This window comes from Manduca sexta, chromosome 14 (genome assembly GCF_014839805.1).
Source record: "Manduca sexta isolate Smith_Timp_Sample1 chromosome 14, JHU_Msex_v1.0, whole genome shotgun sequence".
NCBI classification, from domain to species: Eukaryota; Metazoa; Arthropoda; class Insecta; order Lepidoptera; family Sphingidae; genus Manduca; species Manduca sexta.
The window spans coordinates 87125-105551 of NC_051128.1; the positions used below are offsets into that span (position 1 = coordinate 87125).

At 38.8% G+C, this 18427-nt stretch overlaps 1 protein-coding gene across 3 annotated transcripts in view; it reads left to right on the forward strand.

Moving 5' to 3' along the window:
• Positions 1–18427, forward strand: part of LOC115442944 (cationic amino acid transporter 2) — a 37966-nt gene that overhangs the window by 3482 nt on the left and 16057 nt on the right. Inside the window, exons 1-13 of one of the 3 annotated variants that reach the window (XM_037438385.1) lie at positions 3400–3618; positions 5453–5701; positions 6962–7090; positions 8359–8514; positions 9099–9203; positions 9904–10041; positions 10841–10989; positions 11542–11639; positions 11956–12095; positions 12853–12955; positions 13464–13609; positions 14003–14169; positions 14647–14755. In XM_037438385.1, the coding sequence (XP_037294282.1) occupies positions 3603–3618; positions 5453–5701; positions 6962–7090; positions 8359–8514; positions 9099–9203; positions 9904–10041; positions 10841–10989; positions 11542–11639; positions 11956–12095; positions 12853–12955; positions 13464–13609; positions 14003–14169; positions 14647–14755 (1705 nt within the window). In that variant the 5' untranslated portion in view covers positions 3400–3602. Of the gene's footprint in view, positions 1–3399; positions 3619–4842; positions 4927–5452; positions 5702–6961; positions 7091–8358; positions 8515–9098; positions 9204–9903; positions 10042–10840; positions 10990–11541; positions 11640–11955; positions 12096–12852; positions 12956–13463; positions 13610–14002; positions 14170–14646; positions 14756–18427 lie in introns of those variants that run through there. The other 2 variants (XM_037438386.1, XM_030168154.2) reach the window with 2 other exon arrangements.

Here is an 18427-nt window from a genome sequence, read left to right on the forward strand (position 1 = left end):
CTTTAAAATATGTCGCCCATAGGTCGCGGCACATGCCGTCTTTTGACAAATGCTTTCACAAAGTGTATTTCAGGTAGGAACCACAGAGTTCCAAAGGTCTAGAATTGTTGCCTGAAGCAACTACTTTATCAATTCTGTGTCGTAGGTTACTCTGTATTAACGACTCTAAGTACTTCTTAGTTTCAAGGGCAACCAATATTTACCGAAGGTTTATCACACGAAGGGTTTTGTATGTTCACGCTATGGCGCGAGTGTCAATAAAGTAAGATGACGTAGTTGTTTAAAATATGCGAGTTTCCTATACCAATATGCTTGCCATCGTACTTTGAATGTTGCTAGTAAAATGGCACGACAAAGTTACTATACAGTACCTAACGTATGTAAGTGATTCCTTACCGAATTTCGATCACGGCGGCCAATCTTAACGGAGATCAGCCAAGTACGCAAGGGATATTATAGTGCACAAGTATGTGCGGAATATACAGGTACACTGTCTGTTCCTTCACTCTCATAGGCCGGTGAGACGGCAATCCGACATGACCGGAGAGAGATCAGGCGCAGGACCAACGGCTTGACGTGCTTTCCGAGACACGGGGGTATTACACCGCCAGCTTCCTGACTCCGAGCTGCGATTGAGTAATTTTTAAGATGGTAAAACCCAGACACAATTATTTTGGCCCGACCCGGCATTCGAACCCAGGACATCAGTGCAGTAGTCGTACTCGTACCGTGTACAATTACAAATACGTCGAGGCAGTCTGCTTACAGGCAGCCAGTCTACATTATTTCAGTACCTAACCATACCTGTAATAGTGTAGTGTAAATATTGAACGAGATATTCCCCTTGACGATCATCAATTGTCGCCATGGTACATACTTGTACGTTGATTGATCCCGAAGTGCAAGCTACTAAAAGAACATGGTAGATATAACATGGTAGGTTTTTCATCATGTATATGGCTATCCAATAGGGTACACTCCCACCACCATTGAGTATAATTAATTTTATATTTTATTTGTCCACTTCTAGAGTAAGCAGTGGCTAAGGGTGAAATTTTTCAGAAGTTAATCCGAAAATATAACAAATTGCGTTAGTTAACATATTGCGTCTAATTTGACTGAAAATAAAAACTAAGACTAACGTAAATAAACCTAAAAGGGAAGCCGATAGTAATCGGGTTGTATGGAAGCTTGGCCACCATGATTTAAGTAGTAACATTCTTCAATCATGCAGACTTTGGACAGTTACAAAGATATCTATACTACGTAGTACGAGTAAATTGGCGACAAGTAATCCAGGCGGTGTATCTTTATAGTTTTATTACACGTTCGAGTACATTAAATAATACGCACGCTACAGTTCGGTCAATTGAGATGCCGCGTCTTATTCTGATGATGATGAAAACAGTTTTTACGCTCGCTCGGTTGATGCTTACTGGTGGTAGGTCTCTCATATTTAAGAGTCCGTCTGGGTAGGTACCACCTCAATGTCTATTCAACCGCCAAGCAGCAGTGTGTAGTCGCTGTTGTGTTCCGGTTTGAAGGTTCTTGTAGCCAATGTAACTATCGGACATAATGAGATTTAACATCTCATACCTCAGGATGGCGAGCGCAGTGGAACAAACAATACTTTGTAATTCAAGTGTTGGATGGTGTTTCTACTGTTCATGGGCTGTCGTATCGCTCATCATTAGGCAAACAGCAAGCTTGTCTCGTCATTCAAAGCAATAGAAAAAAAAAATGCTATACTCTCGAGTGTCGACTATGGGTCGTATGACCGTATAAACCAACAGTTCCACTCTCCCCCCACTGGTGGTAGCGATAACGCGTGTTTTCCCAGCAAAAAGAAAAAATAGGGTTATTTGATTGTCTCGTTTTTGTGTGTATCCAAATAAAAATAACCACGATATCGCTTGCGATAATTCATTGTGTTCTCCCAAACAATAATTTGGGAATAGATATTGTTGATACGGTCACTATTGGTTTAATCGATTCTAACTTTACTGATAACGAAGTTCCGCATAGTAAAGATAAACGTTGTAAATAGCGTTGCCACTAAACCGTCAAGTATAGTATTATGGTTGCCATCCACCAATATATTGTTTCGCTGACCGTATTCAATAAATGTAAAGGACTAACCTTTACTCACGTATCCACTAGCGTAAACAGCGGCTTCACTACACCGTGAATGGCCCGTGGTAAATTAATTCCAATGAGGCCCTACTTAACATGAAAAATCTCAGTGTGTATACAGATACATTTTTCTGGTAATTGTTTTTGTAGATTTTGATACACAAAAAATGAAAATTTCATAACATTTGAAGCCTGGGTACCTGTCCTTTTGCCTGTCGTGCTACTTTATAGTTACATAACTGAGTGAAATAAATTTGCCTGTTACTCAAAGGAACAGCTACTTTCTGTCACTGAGTAAAACATTAACACAATCGATTCAGTGTTTTTGGGAATTACGCACAGATAAACTGAAATATTTTTTTTAAAATATCGATGCACTGTTTTTTAAAATACTGACAACCCTAGCTAATACAAAGATTTGTTTGATATGATGTTTGTAGATAATGTTCTTATTACTTTTGAATTGCATGATAAGATTTTAATCACGTCATTTTTATAAGCACTTTTGTTAAGTACGAAGAATAATTTTAGTTGGTTTTTGTAACTGAAAGTCAGGTTTCTTAATGGTTTGTGATCTCACTAGCCGAGAACACTCATTGACACTGTCAGGGTCTTTTTAACCATATCAGGCTACAGAGTGATAATCAGTTAACGCTCCCTTTTTTTTTCGCGGGAAAACAATCGTTATCGCTACCGTCACTTGGGGAATGAGTGGATCGGTTATGTTGGTTTCACTTTCACCGGTCTTACGGCCTAATGTCGACACTCGGGAGTATAGCATCATCCGAGCGAGCATTGGACCGAGTCCCTAACCCCTGTATATCCCACCGTGGTCTTCGACTCATACGGTTTAGCCCTGGGGTATCTTGTTGCACTAAGATAATTGCTAGGAAGCGTCCCAGAGCTAACACTCCGCTTGCGCACAGAAATGAATCTAAACAGGTACTTGTTACTTTCAGGATTTCGCTATTTGCAGCTGATTTCAAACAAGCCGGCATAATTGTGTCGACTGCAAAGACATATTTCGTAATTTCACACTATCTTGACCCCCCATTTCGCTAACCAGCAACGGTGAGGCAAATTACCCGTTCCCTTATAAAAAATGTAGGATATATATCGTAAAGAAAGATCATCATGATAACTTTTTTTATCTTTTTTTAGGAGCTTGATCGTTATTTTACGAGCATGTCGCTCTGTACGTTCGCTTTCATCGGTGTTCACTCTCCTTTCACTATGACAAAATATTTTTTATTATTAAAACCCTCATAATATTCAAATATTTTTTGAATGAATGTATCTTTATAAAGAATACAGTGGAGCCCACCGACAAATCAATTGCCATAAAAACTACGTCCAGAATAAGCACGCATTGTTACAAGTCAATACGTTAGCGGCATCAATTGATACATTGAGGTCGTTTCTCCTTACGTGGACAGTCGGTGTTTGACCATCGTGGGAGACGTGTGGACATGACGTTGATTATGAGTAAGTTGTACAGGAGTTGTGTTTTATGGACCTTGTTAATGAACTAATCCCACCTGTGCAGTGGCGAAAGGTGAATTTTTCCCAAAGGGAACCCGACACGACATGCGGTCTGCAAATCATTCTAGTTATAATTATATTTTACATACGTTAAGAAAGGGAAGCCGGTAGGAATCGGGTTACATGGACCCTTCGCCACTACACTTTTGAGTAGGATCTTGAGTAGAAATTTTAAGTGTTGAACTATTTAATGGACGAAACTTGTGCTGTCATTTGAGCTGTTGTCAGCTGAGGTGGTGCTGTTTAATAAATCAGTCTATGATTTTAGATGTCATTTGAGGTGTTGTTTTGCTGGTCGTAGAATATATTTTATATCACCGTATACAAGGTGTTAAAACCCGCCATAGTGGCCCACCTAAACGTGTAGCGTTTCGCGATCAGCCTGTTCATATCCCGTTTCACAGGCCGGCATAATTGTGTCGACTGTCGATAGGTAAACATTTCCAAAACAAACAAACAAACACATCACTCCTTTATCCCCGAAGGGTTAGGCAGTGGTGCAACCGGGGCATCTGCTTTTGACTATACGTTCCGTCACATTACGTGATAGGCGAGCCTATCGTCTCATCATAATAATTAATGGTGATTAATTTTCCAGATAATGTCCAGATTTTCGGGAAACTCGTTTCTTCCTCTGAGTGTGTAGGTGTTTTATTTGACTAGGCTGAACCGCGTTTTAGGCAGCCGATAGACAAGCAGTAAAACAGTTGGTTAGAACCGAAGGTATTTATTAGAAAAATCATGAACGTGTTGGCTACTGAATGATTGCCTCGGTGGCGTAGTTGTACTGCGCGGTGTGGCAGCGCTCTGAGAGACCTCTCTAATCCCGGGTTGGGCAAAGGATATTTGGGTTTTTCTGCTCAGTGTCATTCTGTAGTCTGGAATTTGTGCCCGATATGGCGATATGCTCGTTCCTGTCATATCGTGAGACGGAACAGACTTGGCGAAAAGTGGTTGTCCTGATTGCGCCTCTGCATACTACTTCGGGCATAAATGCGTAATGTGTATGCATCATGAAAGTGTATTGCACCACTGCCTACCCTTTAATTTAGAAGCTTACTCATGTTTTTATAGTATTTCCCTAGTACGTGACTAGCGAACTGTATAAGCAATATGTTGCAAAATTTATAAAGAATCAGCGATTTATGTTTTGACATAGATTAAATTTGACCGTAAATAATATCAGTTTTACATTAAATGTGATGAAGTGTTGGTGACGAGGATTCGGACACGAAATGGCCTGTATTATATGTAAATATGTTTAATTTTATTTATTACCTAGCTGTGTCCGCGATGCCGTACTTGTCAGTGGCGAAAGGTGAAATTTTCTAAAAGGGAAGCCGACATATACATAGGTACTAATATGCATGAATGCGGTCTGCAAATCGTTCTGATTCGATTTTAAATAATTATAAAAGTGAAGCCGGCAGGAATCGGGTTATATGGACCCTTCGCCACTGGTACTTGTGGATATTTTTGAACAAATCCTATATTCTGCTCCAAATTATAACCTGTTTATCGGTTAGAACTACATGAAAATCCGTTCACTAATTTCCGATTCGGTTTGCGCTAACAGATAGATAGTAGGGTTATCATACTATCTCTTTCGCACTCACGCAGCGTTATGGCCAGTAACACGGTGACGTCACAATTTGCTATTACAGTGACCTTTTACCAAACATCAAAGCTTTATAACCTTTTGATTATTGTGTGAATTACGATTTTTTATTTCGTTAGATTTTCTATGATATGATTCATGCTAAGGTTTACTTTCTAGGTGGCATCAAAGCAGGTGCATCGCGCGCAGTCAACCTCGCCTACCGAGTGCTATCTCGCCGTAAGGCGGCCGAGGAAGGTGCCGCACGTCTCGCCAGGGTACTGTCAGCGCTTGACCTTACCGCCCTGGGTGTAGGCAGCACTCTTGGTGTCGGAGTGTATGTGTTAGCGGGAGATGTTGCGAAGAATTACGCAGGACCTGCTGTTATACTGTCGTTCTTGCTGGCCGCTGTTGCTAGTGTTTTTGCTGGTGAGTTTTGTTTGTAATAAGTATATTATCGTAATATCGTTTATGGTCAACTCTCAGCTATAAGTCCAGAAGGAATTGCGGAAGCGATGTTAATGTTTTAGACGGATTAGGTAGCTATTCGAAGTTTCGGGCCAATATTCCCCATTTCACAAATAGTTTCGAGTTATTTATAGTACACTAGCCTTTGTCCGTGGCACCGCCCGCGTGAGATAGGAGCCCGTAGTAGTGTATACCCCTCAGGAATAATGCAGCTTCTTATTAGTGCAAAAAACAACCATAATCGGTTCAGTAGTTCCAGAGGTGAGCCCCTACAAAATGTTCCTTTCTATAATATTGGCACAGTACACCATAACATACAAACTAGATAAACAAATCTCGCAGTTATAAAGAGTTAACAGTAGGTACCGTGCGTGCGTTGATTGATTTCACTTTTGATTGACGTCTGGCGCTTCAATCAGACTCGATTCGGTTTCGACACATTGGTTATGATCGCCCTTTACCGAATCAACGAGGACTTATTTATCAATTATTAACTGGCTCGCGCATCGCCTGCTTGGAAAGATTTTCCGGAATAAAAGCCTATGGCTATATCCTTCCCGGGCTCTCGGGTTAAACGTAGAAGTTGTATTGGTTTGAAGCAGTTGACATTTGGCTGGCCACCAAAGTACTGCTAAGTATTGTATAGGCCGGCATAATTGTGTCTGGCGAGGGATAATCATCTCTCGTTATCAGTGGCAAAGTGTCCATACGACTCGATTGCTACCGGCTTCTCTTTTAGGTTTATTAATTTTGGCTTATTTTTTATTCTCTGTTAAATTGGCCGATATGTTATCTAAGACATATTTTTCTGTCTCGGGTTACCTTTTGATAAATTTCACTTTTCGCCACTGCTCGTTAGACACTATCTGGGGACTGGACAAGATGCCTTCCTACAATCGTTAACGCTTTCTGTAATGCGAATGAGGTATCCTATCGATCAGTCTATTGCTAGGATATATCGTTGCCATTTAGTTTGCTATTAGCGTCAAGATTTAAAAAAAAGATTTTTCCAAATCGGTCAATAAATGACCGAGTTCTGAGGTACCAAACATAAAAGAAAAAATTAAACTTCCAAGTGAGAACCCCCTCTTTTTTTTGAAGTGGGTTCAAAAGGCATCTTGGCTACAGCCTTTGGACCCTACTCCACTTAGAAACAGGTACAGTCAGGTCACTTTGCTTTACCGCTATAAAAATCTATGTAAGATGTGATTTTCCCCCCAGGTTTGTGTTACGCGGAGTTCGGAGCGCGCGTACCCAAAGCGGGCAGCGCGTACGTGTACAGCTATGTGTGTGTGGGCGAGTTCATCGCGTTCATCATCGGATGGAATCTCATACTAGAATACATTATTGGTGAGTAATTTTTTTGTCTCGTGATAGTGTAGACTGTTGATTGGCTTGTCTTTGGTTCGATTTCTAGATTAGAAGACACTATGTGCGTATTTCACTATTTTCCCAAAGGGGGTAAAAATTATTTAATTTTTTTTTGTAGTCACTATCGTGTATTTGCTCACATAGTTTGCTGTGATTGAGTTTCCCTTATTCAATACGTATCACCCCCCCTCTACAAATGCGCCACAATACAGGTTACTTATCCATTGTAAGATTCAAAGCTAAGGTAATACAAATTTAAGAGTATTTAAGTATATACTATCTGTATAGATGTCGTAGTCTAGATAGCTAATCGTTTTTGCAATAAACGTTATTCTGCCAACTTCAGAAGTGGGATAATGATAATACAGGAAGACAATAACTTGCATGGGCGTGGTCAGAGAAGCCCCTCTGGACTTTGTATGCCTACTTACTGTTGTATTCATTAAATTATTGGAACTAGTAAGTCGGGATTTGCCTTTCTCAGGACCACTAGCTGGATAGCTCCAATGCCCATATCTCCAGAGGTACCTATTATAAGGCGATGTAAGACGAATATCCGCAGGTTCAAATCCCAATGGCACACACCTCTGACTTTTCTAAAATCATGTGTGTATTCTTTGTGAATTTATCGTTCGCTTTAACGGTGAAGGAAAACATCGTGAGGAAACCTGCACATCTGAGAAGTTCTCTATAGGAATATCGAAGATGTGTGAAGTCTACCAATCCGCACTAGGCCAGCGTGGTGCACTAATGCCTAATCTCTCTCAGTAGTAGAGGAGGCCCGTGCAGGGCCGTAGCTAGACTTGAATTTAAGGTAGGGCAGCTGTTTTTACAAGCAGGGCGGAAATAAAAATGTAATTAGATTTGATTTGCTCAATCGGTTTTTGGTTTCCTTAACTTGTGAAGGTGAGCAAAAAGAAAAAAAAAAATGTTAATGAACTTACGTAATTATTAAAGTAATATACAGATTGTTACATAATTCCCATAAATATTGAAAGCGGGTATTTCACCCATCAATACGAATAACACTTACTATGGGACCAACTTCCAAATCGTAAAATAAAACCGCTGCTCCATATATATTAATTATTAAGGCATTAGTAGGGCATTAGTATTTTAAGGTAGGGCATTAGCATTTTAAGGTAGGGCATTGCCCCTCAATGCCCCCCCCTAGCTACGGCCCTGGGCCCGTGCTCAGCAGTGGGCAAGTATATAATACAGGGCTGATATTATTATTATGGCGACAGGTGCAGCGTCAGTAGTGAAGGCGCTGAGCGAGTACCTGGACTCGCTGCTGAACAAGGCGATATCGACGCACCTGGAGGCCGCCATGCCGCTCGACTCGCCGCACCTGGCGAGATATCCGGATATATTCGCGTTCGCTGTCATCATGGTGTTTTCTGGTGAGTATCTTTTATGATTTTTTATATATTCGCTTTCACTGATTTTTTTATTGCTTTATGTTATATCTTTCATGTAATTAATTAATACAGTTATTTTATGATACACGGTTTTATTAATTGTTTAGATTGACAGATGTCTAAGACAATATATAAAAATTACTATAGAGCAATTATGCATAAAGTTCTAATGTATATAACACTTTAAATGACGAGACGAGCTTGCCGTTCGCCTGATGGTGAGCGATACGACTGCCCATATACAGAAGAAACACCCTCCACACCTTGAATTACAAAGTATTGTTTAGTATTCTACTACGCTCGCCATCCTGAGACATGAGATGTTAAGTCTTATTATGTCCAGTAGTTACACTGGCTACAATGTCTTTCAAACGGAAACACAACAGTGACTACACACTTGCTTGGCGGCAAAATAGACATTGCGGTGGTACCTACCCAGGCGGACTCTCACATGTGAGAGACCTACCATTAGTAAAAGAAATATTTTTTATTTTTAAATTATCCCATGTGCCTATTTTTCGACTATTTATCTTATTTTTAGTAATATAATATTGTTTTTTTTACAGTCGCGCTGGCGTTCGGTGTTAAAGAATCGACAAAATTTAACAACTTGTGCACAGGCGTCAATCTGTGTGTTGTTCTGTTCGTCATTATATCTGGTTCTTTTAAAGGTAACATATTATTGTAATATACTTGATAGCTTTAATAAAACTAAACCATAGATAGCTTTAATGAAACTGAATGATTACAAAAATCAGCTTTACTTCATTTGTGAAATTTTTCAAATACCGTTATTGTTATGATTTATTGTTTGATGTAAATGACTTAGATCGAATCTCCAAAGGCTATTTTTACGATATCATTACAGGAAATATTATCTTTTTAGCAGCCAGAACTATGACTAGAAAATATTTATTTATTAATAAACAGCTGTACTTAGAACCTCCTTTTATTTCAAAGTTGGTTAATTACGTGATATAATAATATTTTCCGTTTCGTTCTTCATTACTACATATTGAAATAAAAACTAAAGCGGTGATAGGCTAGTTGGGTGTGGAACGGACTGCAGAGACGAATGTCCGCAGGTTCAATTCCCAAGGGCACACACTTCGACTATTTTAAATTGATGTGTGTTTTCCTTGTGAATTATCGCTTGCTTTAACGGTAAAGGAAAACATCGTGAGGAAACCTGCATACCTGAGAAATTCTCTATATGAATTTTGAAGGTGTGTGAAGTCTACCAATCCGCACTAGGCCAGCGTGGTGGACTAAGGCCTAATCCATCTCAGTAGTAGAGGAGGCCCGTGCTCAGCAGTGGAACAGTACATAATACAGGGCTGAAATACTATTATAAAAGTAATTATATTACAGCCGACACGAAGAACTGGAGGATACCAGAGTCTGAAGTGCCCAAGTCGGAGACGAAGGACTTCGGTACGGGCGGGTTCGCGCCGTACGGACTCGCCGGCATCATCAAGGGCGCGGCCGTCTGCTTCTACGGGTTCATCGGTCAGTCACAAATAACTATAACATGTTTTGTTAGTGGTAGGATGTATTTTACATCCGCCCTGATAGCGACCTCCGTACACAAGGTGTTACAAACCCGCCATAGTGGTGTATGTGTGTCGCGTTCCGGGATCAACCTGTGTATATCCGGTTCCAACAGGCCAGCATAATTGTGTCGACTGCCGATGGGTAATCATCTCTCGTCAGATCATCCCCACTCCACATATCATCAGGTGCAGTGGGATAAATTTTTGATACACGTAAGTATATAAAAAAATTCATGATGGGCATGATGAAGTAACCTCACTGTACCTGATGGTAAGTTAATTTCGTCTTATGATGAAACTGTCCTTAAACAATAGCAGTATTCAGTGCAAGGTTGATTCCCTGACATAGACCTACGTATTTCTGTTTGATAAAGCCGGCATATCTACAAAAATAATGTGGCTATAGATTCCTCTAGTAGTATGCCTGTTACTACTGTAACATTATTTTTCGATAATGCATTTGTATTACGGTACGACTGCAGTATTAAAGTCTCGGGTTTGATCCTCAGGCCAACCCGTGGTATTAGGTTTTTTTACTCAGTATCAGTTCGGAGTCTGGAATTTGGTGATATGATCATAATTTCGCCCTCATGGCACGGATTAGACTCGGCGGAAAGTGTGCGCACTAGTCGCGCCTCTGCTCATCCCTTCAGGGATACCTCTATGCGTGTGTATCATGTACAAATATGTATATTGTGCTAAGAATAGGAACCCTGATTAATTTGAGTGTAATATATGTTGGTGGTGGTGTGCAGGGTTCGACTGCGTGGCGACGGCGGGCGAGGAGGCGCGGCGGCCGCAGAAGAGCATCCCCTTCGCGGTCGTGGCGTCGCTGCTCGTCGTGTTCCTCGCCTACTGCGGCGTCTCCTCCGTGCTCACGCTCATGATACCCTACTACATGCAGGTACGGCCGTCCACACCGTAGGAAGTCTGCAAATGGGATATTGGAATACCCCGGCTTAGCGAGTTCTGGGTCCTAAAAGAAGTTTGGAGAGGATATTTGAGGAAATAAGTGTGGGGGAAGGAGAAGGAACCGTCTTAAAATAGAAGGGGAGGCCAGGAAATGTTTTCGAACCCATGGGGGTTCGAAAACATTTCACATTGACGCCTCCATAGGCGTCAATGTGAAATGTTTACCATGAGGTATACATACTTACCTATGTGCCTAGAGCCATGACAAATGTCCCCCGTGCATTCGGTGTGGTGACTGAGTACACAAAAATTGCCTTAGAGATTGGTACAACTGCATATTAATGGTATGAAGTATGAATATAATTATTTAAAAAAAATTTTTTTTGGTACATACTTCCCTATTGTAAAACCAGTGTGGCCTAGTTTAGTGTCGAAGTTGATATCCACAACGTATATCAGATGTATATCTTAAGTATGGAGTTATGAAAAATATAGTCTAACTATATATTTTACGTTTGAAAATATATTATTTTCTTCTTAATAGGACGAGAAAGCCCCGTTCCCGTACGTGTACGACCGTCTCGGCTGGACGTGGGCCAAGTACGCAGTCAGCGTCGGCGCCATCTGTGCGCTATGCTCCAGGTAATAAGGGCTAGTATTCAAAATCAACACTATTATAAATACTCACGAACCAACCAGCACATATATTTATACAGACTATATTCTCATATACACTCACCACATATTTTCAATAACATACTCATCTACATATATACCTATACAATAGGAATGCACTCAAACGCACACGCATGCGCAACTCGAACGTGCACACACTGACAAAATATGGCGCTCACAGTATTTTTTTTTGTTCGTTTTGTTTCTACGACTAGACCAATACCCAAAACATATTTTTTATAAAGAAAATAAATTCAAGCTACCACTAAAGTCAGTCTGTCAGTCTGCTAGGCGCGGTGTTTCCTCTCCCGCGCATCATCTACGCGATGTCGTCGGACGGGCTGCTGTTCAAGTTCCTCGGCCGCGTCAGCGAGCGGTTCCAGACACCACTCATCGGCACCATCATCGCTGGACTCTTCACTGGTATTTATATTGGCTTTTGGCTATACTAGATCTTGAATTTTAACAAAATGTACTCAGATTATTCATGTCTATGAAATTGTTATTTGTAATTTAGTTATCATTTTTATTAATTATTTACTTTTCATTGTAATAGTATGCAATCTTTATAATATGCTCGCCTGTATAGAATAACTATGTTAAGTAGTTTTCTCAGTAAGTGATCAATTTATAATGAAATGAAATGAAATGAAATGATTTATTTTGAATCTGTAAAATGTTATACATTATTTAGATTTCGTCAATATTCACTCTACCACCAGTTCGGAAAGCAGTTTTCACCAGAGAAGAACGGGCAAGAAACTCTGGTGTTGCTCTTTTCAATCAGTTTAGGATAAAGACACAGTACATGATAAAGTAAGAAGAAAAAAAAACAAAAAAAGTTTAGAGCAGTTCATTTATAGGCTCGTGAAATAAGGAATAAATTAATTAAATTTTTTATATGACTGCACAACCCTCTCAGGAATCATGAATAATCTAATGAGAAATAAATCATTCTTAAACCATAAACCTTAACTTGGTGTCATGTAGATTTAAACATTTCATTTCAATTTCCAGTAAGATTAAAAATATACTTGGCCTATTTCTACCAGCTATTTTAGTAGAGATATTGGCTTCATATAACAAAAAAAATAACCGTATCCTAAAATCAAACCGGGTGTTTATAAAACACGTCAAAAATAGGCCACATTTTTGATAACGGTTAATAATTGATCCCCAGGAACCCTCGCCATGATATTCGAGTTGGAGCAGCTCATCCACATGATGTCGATTGGGACTCTGCTAGCGTACTCCATGGTCGCGTCCTGCGTGCTGCTGCTCAGGTAAGTTATACCATCACGCTTTCTATAATAAAAGGGCAGGGCAGAGGCGTAAAAATGCACCCCACTTAAATAATATTCTCACTTCGCAGAGCTTATATCTGTCTTGATGCGATAATAGACTTATTTAATCTAACTAACTTAGATCTGTTTTTTCTATATATTACTTATGTTCAGTTCATGCAATCAATATTTTGCTTGTTTTTGACAACGTTCAGAGTGGTTTATCTGGACACAATATTTTTAAATAAGCAATTGGCAATGCTTTGCAATTAATTGGGTTATGAAACTATTTATTGTTGAGTGACCTATAATATATTATTAAATATTAACCCGTAGTCAGAAATTTATAGGACACAGACGCAAAGTGAGAGTCAAGGTTGCACCTCTGTCTACCCCTTTCATGGATAATGGCGTGAAGTGTGTGTATAGTGATAACGTTTCGAAATAAAAATATTTTAATGTATAAGAAATCTAATACGGCGGATGTATTGCTATTTATTTCCTGCAGGTACGAGAGGACGACGGCTCACAAGGCGGCCGAGCCGCTGAACTTGACGCTGCGGTCGGGCTTCAGGCAGATCTTCAACGCGGACAAACATCTCGCTCCCACGCCACTCAGCTCCGCCATGGTCACCGTGCTCGTGTCTTTGTATGGTCAGTGCTATTAACAAGCTTTTGTGTAGTTTCTTTGATGAAGAAATAGGTACACTGTAGTACTTATATGATGGAATAGCTTTTGTTTGTATTTCTGTATGAGTAAGAGACCTCTAGGGGGATTAAATATCCAGCTGGGCATTTTACCGCTATACAACGTAATTGATATGTATGTAATGGTTCAAATTTAAACATATGAAATATATATAGATAAATATGAAAACATTCTCATGCGTGTCGCGTTTTGGGAGCACCCTGTATATATCGGGTTTCGAACAGTCCAGCATAATTTTGTTGGCGAGGGATAATTGTCTCTCGTCAGTGTAAACCATTCCGTACCATCAAATAGGGTCACTTTGCTGTGCCTGGCTAAATAAATAAAAATATCGCCAGGTGTATGGTGCTTCGTGATGATGCTGAGCATCAACCAGTACGGCGAGGAGATCCTGTCGGGCCGGCCGGGACCCATCGCTCTCCTCTCTACGGGAACTCTGCTAGTTCTGGTTACGCTATATGCTATATCAAGGCAACCTGTCTCGGAGAAAAAGCTTGCTTTCTCTGTAAGTATATTTTTTATAATTGATAATTAAAAAAACATCCTGTATTGTAGTTACGGACGGTTTTTGTCAGTTTGAATTTAGAAAAAGCAATAGTTGCGAATTGAATTGTATTAAAATTCATACACTATTATATAGAAGGTGTATTATTTTTTTAACACTGCAATGGAGAAAATATTTTGAAACTTTCTAGAGCAGCCTGTATAAGATGTAGCTTTAAGGGTTTGAGTATGGAAATAAATTAATGTTTAGTGATGGTCCCTTTGAAGTCTATTTTACTAATAGGCCGATTGGAATGTGTTGGTAATAATACAATACTAACGATGTCGTATTTTGTCAAATTGGCGAAGACCCAAAAACATCCTACCTCTTGTAAAATCAATTAAGATACTCTTCATAATGATTTCTAATTACACCTTAACCAACCAATATACTCTGTGTATCCTGCTGGACATTCAGCACCTTCTGACATATGTCCAGGTGCCGCTGGTTCCGTGGCTGCCCGGCATCAGCATCCTGATCAACGTGTACCTGATGCTCAACCTCGACTACATGACCTGGATAAGGTTCGCTGTGTGGATAGCGGCGGGTGAGTGAAATAACATTATTTTATTGGTGGAGGAAAGAACTCTGGAACAAAATAATATCTGTCTTCAATGTACAATAAATAACATTTAGCGGCGTAAAGGTTAACGCCGCTGTAGAGGAACAGATGGTGTCGTTCCACAATGGTAAGGGAAGATTTCTAGTCAGGCAATTGTTTGTGACCGACTGCGACACCCGACGGTTCGTATTCGGAGGTGGTATATATACTGCTTCGCGAAAATTTTGCTATCGCAAGCCAGTACCGTCTATCGCCATCTAGCGTGATTGTTGTGTGTTATCACTTCAATTGTGTTAATGCCATATTGGTCTTCTCGTAGTTCCATTGATGTTGACGAGATGGCGGTGTGTACACTAATTGTACCGCCACAAACACATCTAAATAGATACTGTTGCTTTTGCCTGCGTCGCCGTCCGAGTAGAAAAGTTTTTTCCAGGGTAAATATTTTTACCAGGTTGTGTCAGGATAATAATCTATCGTTAGTCGACATTATTTGAACCCTACTTCGCTAATCATCAGCTGTAGTGGAATCAATTTGACGAGCATACAAAATTCCATAAATTAGCCTTGCCCGGAAGGCTGTGCATTTTTAAAGTTATTTATTTATTATAAGTTATTTTATCGTCTAAGTCTCGCATACCTTCCTCGAATTGAAAACCACACTTTTCTTGAATTTAAAATTACGACCGATTTTGGAGGCCTTGGCATAGTTTGACCAACATTTTGTAATATTGATAATCGATGATTTTATCTCTAGTTTTAACTCGCGTCCTCGCCAGCATGATAGTTTTTCTGAGGTATAATGTAGCCTATGTCCTTCCCTCAAAATCGGAAAGTTTATGAGTTTATCGTGTTCAGACAGACGCAGGGGTCTTTGTTTTATAATATGTTAGGAAGTAAACTAATTTACGAACTGTCTACATTACCAGAAAGAATATCAATCAAATGTCACCTCGTGGTAAAAGGTTACCATCGCCTTTAAACACCCATAATGCCAAGAGATCCATAGTTTCCCTCTTATTGCACCTGCTTCATCCTATTACAATATGGGTTGGCCCAATACATGCCCATTTTGCAGAATTTATCTGCACTTAACAGAAATCAACGCCTTTCATCAGGCGACGGATCGTATCAACTGGAAACAGATTTAGAAATGTAGATGGAGTCATGATCCTGAGTAATGGGGATGGATTAAGAAGAAGAACAGAAAATCTGGTAATCGATGTCGATTTTCCGAGACTTCAATTAAATTAGAAAAAATCGAACTTGGGACGTTCTCCTTGGATATAAGAGATACCTTTAGCGACCTATGAGGTAACTCGTTATATCTCATGCGGGTAATAACATTTACATATGATTATAATAAGGTGAACGCACCAATGACGTGCCAAATTATTTTTATTGAACAATTCACACAAAGTAATGCATTAAAGTATGCACTAAGTAATTATAATGTCAAATATAGGTAAAAGTTGGATTAGTACGGAATGAACTTGCACAGCGAGGGTTCCGTACAAACTTGTACGTGAGGTATTAAGTACATTTTTACGGTTTTCAGAATTTTTCCTTTACATAGTTGTGGATGTAAAATATTGGTTATTGACAAATTTCATGATACTAGGTCAACGGGAAGTACTCTAATGGTTTTGATTACCTCGTGAAATAGCTAAGCATGCGACATAACCGGTCACATCTTTTGATCGCGTTGACACTTGACTTAGTTTGAATTTTCACAGTTGAAAGAGTCCGTGGAGTCGAGTATTTGATATAAATTTCGACGCGATACCTCCATGCGTTTCTGAAAAAAAAAAGATATTGACAGAAGCATCGTGGTGCGTTGCGTCATGTCGTGAATTTTTACGTTGTTCGTCGTAGAATTCCACGATACGACGTCGCAACGTGAAACGACGTCGCGTCGTCCTACGACGTCGTATCGTGTTTATGTGTATGAGCTCTTATTTACACGGTAAATAAATATTGTAAGATGGAAAGCGGAAATGCATCAATCAGAATTATCTTTAATCGCAACGGTCGTAACTGGTTTTGGTTTAATTATTTTCAGGATCGTTTTTGCTATAGCCTTCGGTATAGTTTATTAATTTCGGCAGCGATTTGTTTTAATATTTTGAATCACAAACATCAAATCATTTATTATATCATTTATTCTCAACAAGTTAAAACCATTTCGAAACTAAATTTTATTAACATTGTACACATATAATTAGTCTCAGGATGTCCTACAAGTATGTATACACCGACCTTAAACGTCTATAGACGTAATATTACAATCCGTTTAAAAAAAACATGTATTACAAACTTCCGGCAAGTGTCCTCTCTTAAACACATTTACCTTAAAACTGTATAAAAAATATTGAGGTCGTCTTTATGTTCAAAACTCAAGAGCGTTATTTTTTTCGGTGCAGTTTAATTACCTCCAAAATAACTTCCATGTTTATTTAAAGAATGTTATCGTTTGAAAGATTTCGAAGGTCCTTTTTTTACCAAAGCAAGACGTGTTCTTTGTTCGGTAAGTGGCAACCACGTATATGTAAATTGTACGGTCAGCCAAAAGAGTAGCTAAACTAATTCAAAATTTCAAATCACCTTTAAAGTTTTGTATCCGTATCAAAAGTAGTTTTTCTTCACTAAAATAAATCACAGATTTTTCTTTGTATAAAATAAAAAAGATATATTTCGATTGAAATTAAAGTGTAGAAACGTTTTGAAGATATGAATTTGTTCTGGTACTTTTGTTGCTGACTGTACATGTCAACAACTCTGTGAATTATTATCCAATTTGTGATTGAGCTCTGTGTAAGCTGTCAAACGTAACGTGTCGGGTGGAGAGTGCGTTAAAATAGATGATTAATATCGCTGGATAATAATCGATTATTGATACAATTTTTATCGATTAAAACATTTATTATTTGGGTTGATATCTAATAGTACGTAACTAATAATATTTTCATTCATAAATGTCATTCAAATCTGTTTGGTAGCATTGAGTATATCGCATTCCGACAACAGCGGCGTTGGACTTTATTTTATAAGCATTAGTCTCTAACTTTTTGTTAAGAAGCTAATTATGAATAATATAGCTTTAAGCTTTCTCGACTTATATAATACTAAACATAATAATTTAAAGCATTATTTTAAACACTAACATCTTTCTGATCAATAAAATTTATTGGCAAGTATCCTAAATGAATATAAGTTATTATTTTATAAAACATTATTAAGCAGACTTTTAGGTGTGATAGGTTTTGAAAATCGCCTAGAGAAGTTTGTGACAAAAGTCCATAGTCGTTTATCAAAACTAGGCATTACTAAAAAGAAACATTTTGATAGTCTAACCCTAAGGTTTATTAGTATAATGAATATTAAAATAACAGGATCACATAAATCTGTAACTCTTCTCTATGGCAAGTTAGATTCCACACGAAATTACGTAGCTGAGAACCATTGTTTATACTCATATCATAAATTATCTCAATACTGTTATTCATTAAGTAATTTGTGCAGTGTTGAGGACTCCAATCCTTAGCGAAGTCATAGATATTTCATGTTTCGTTGATAGAGAAATACCACCGGTATTTTATTATAATCACAACTTCTACTTATTACTATTAACACAGGATAAATAAAATGTAAAAAAAT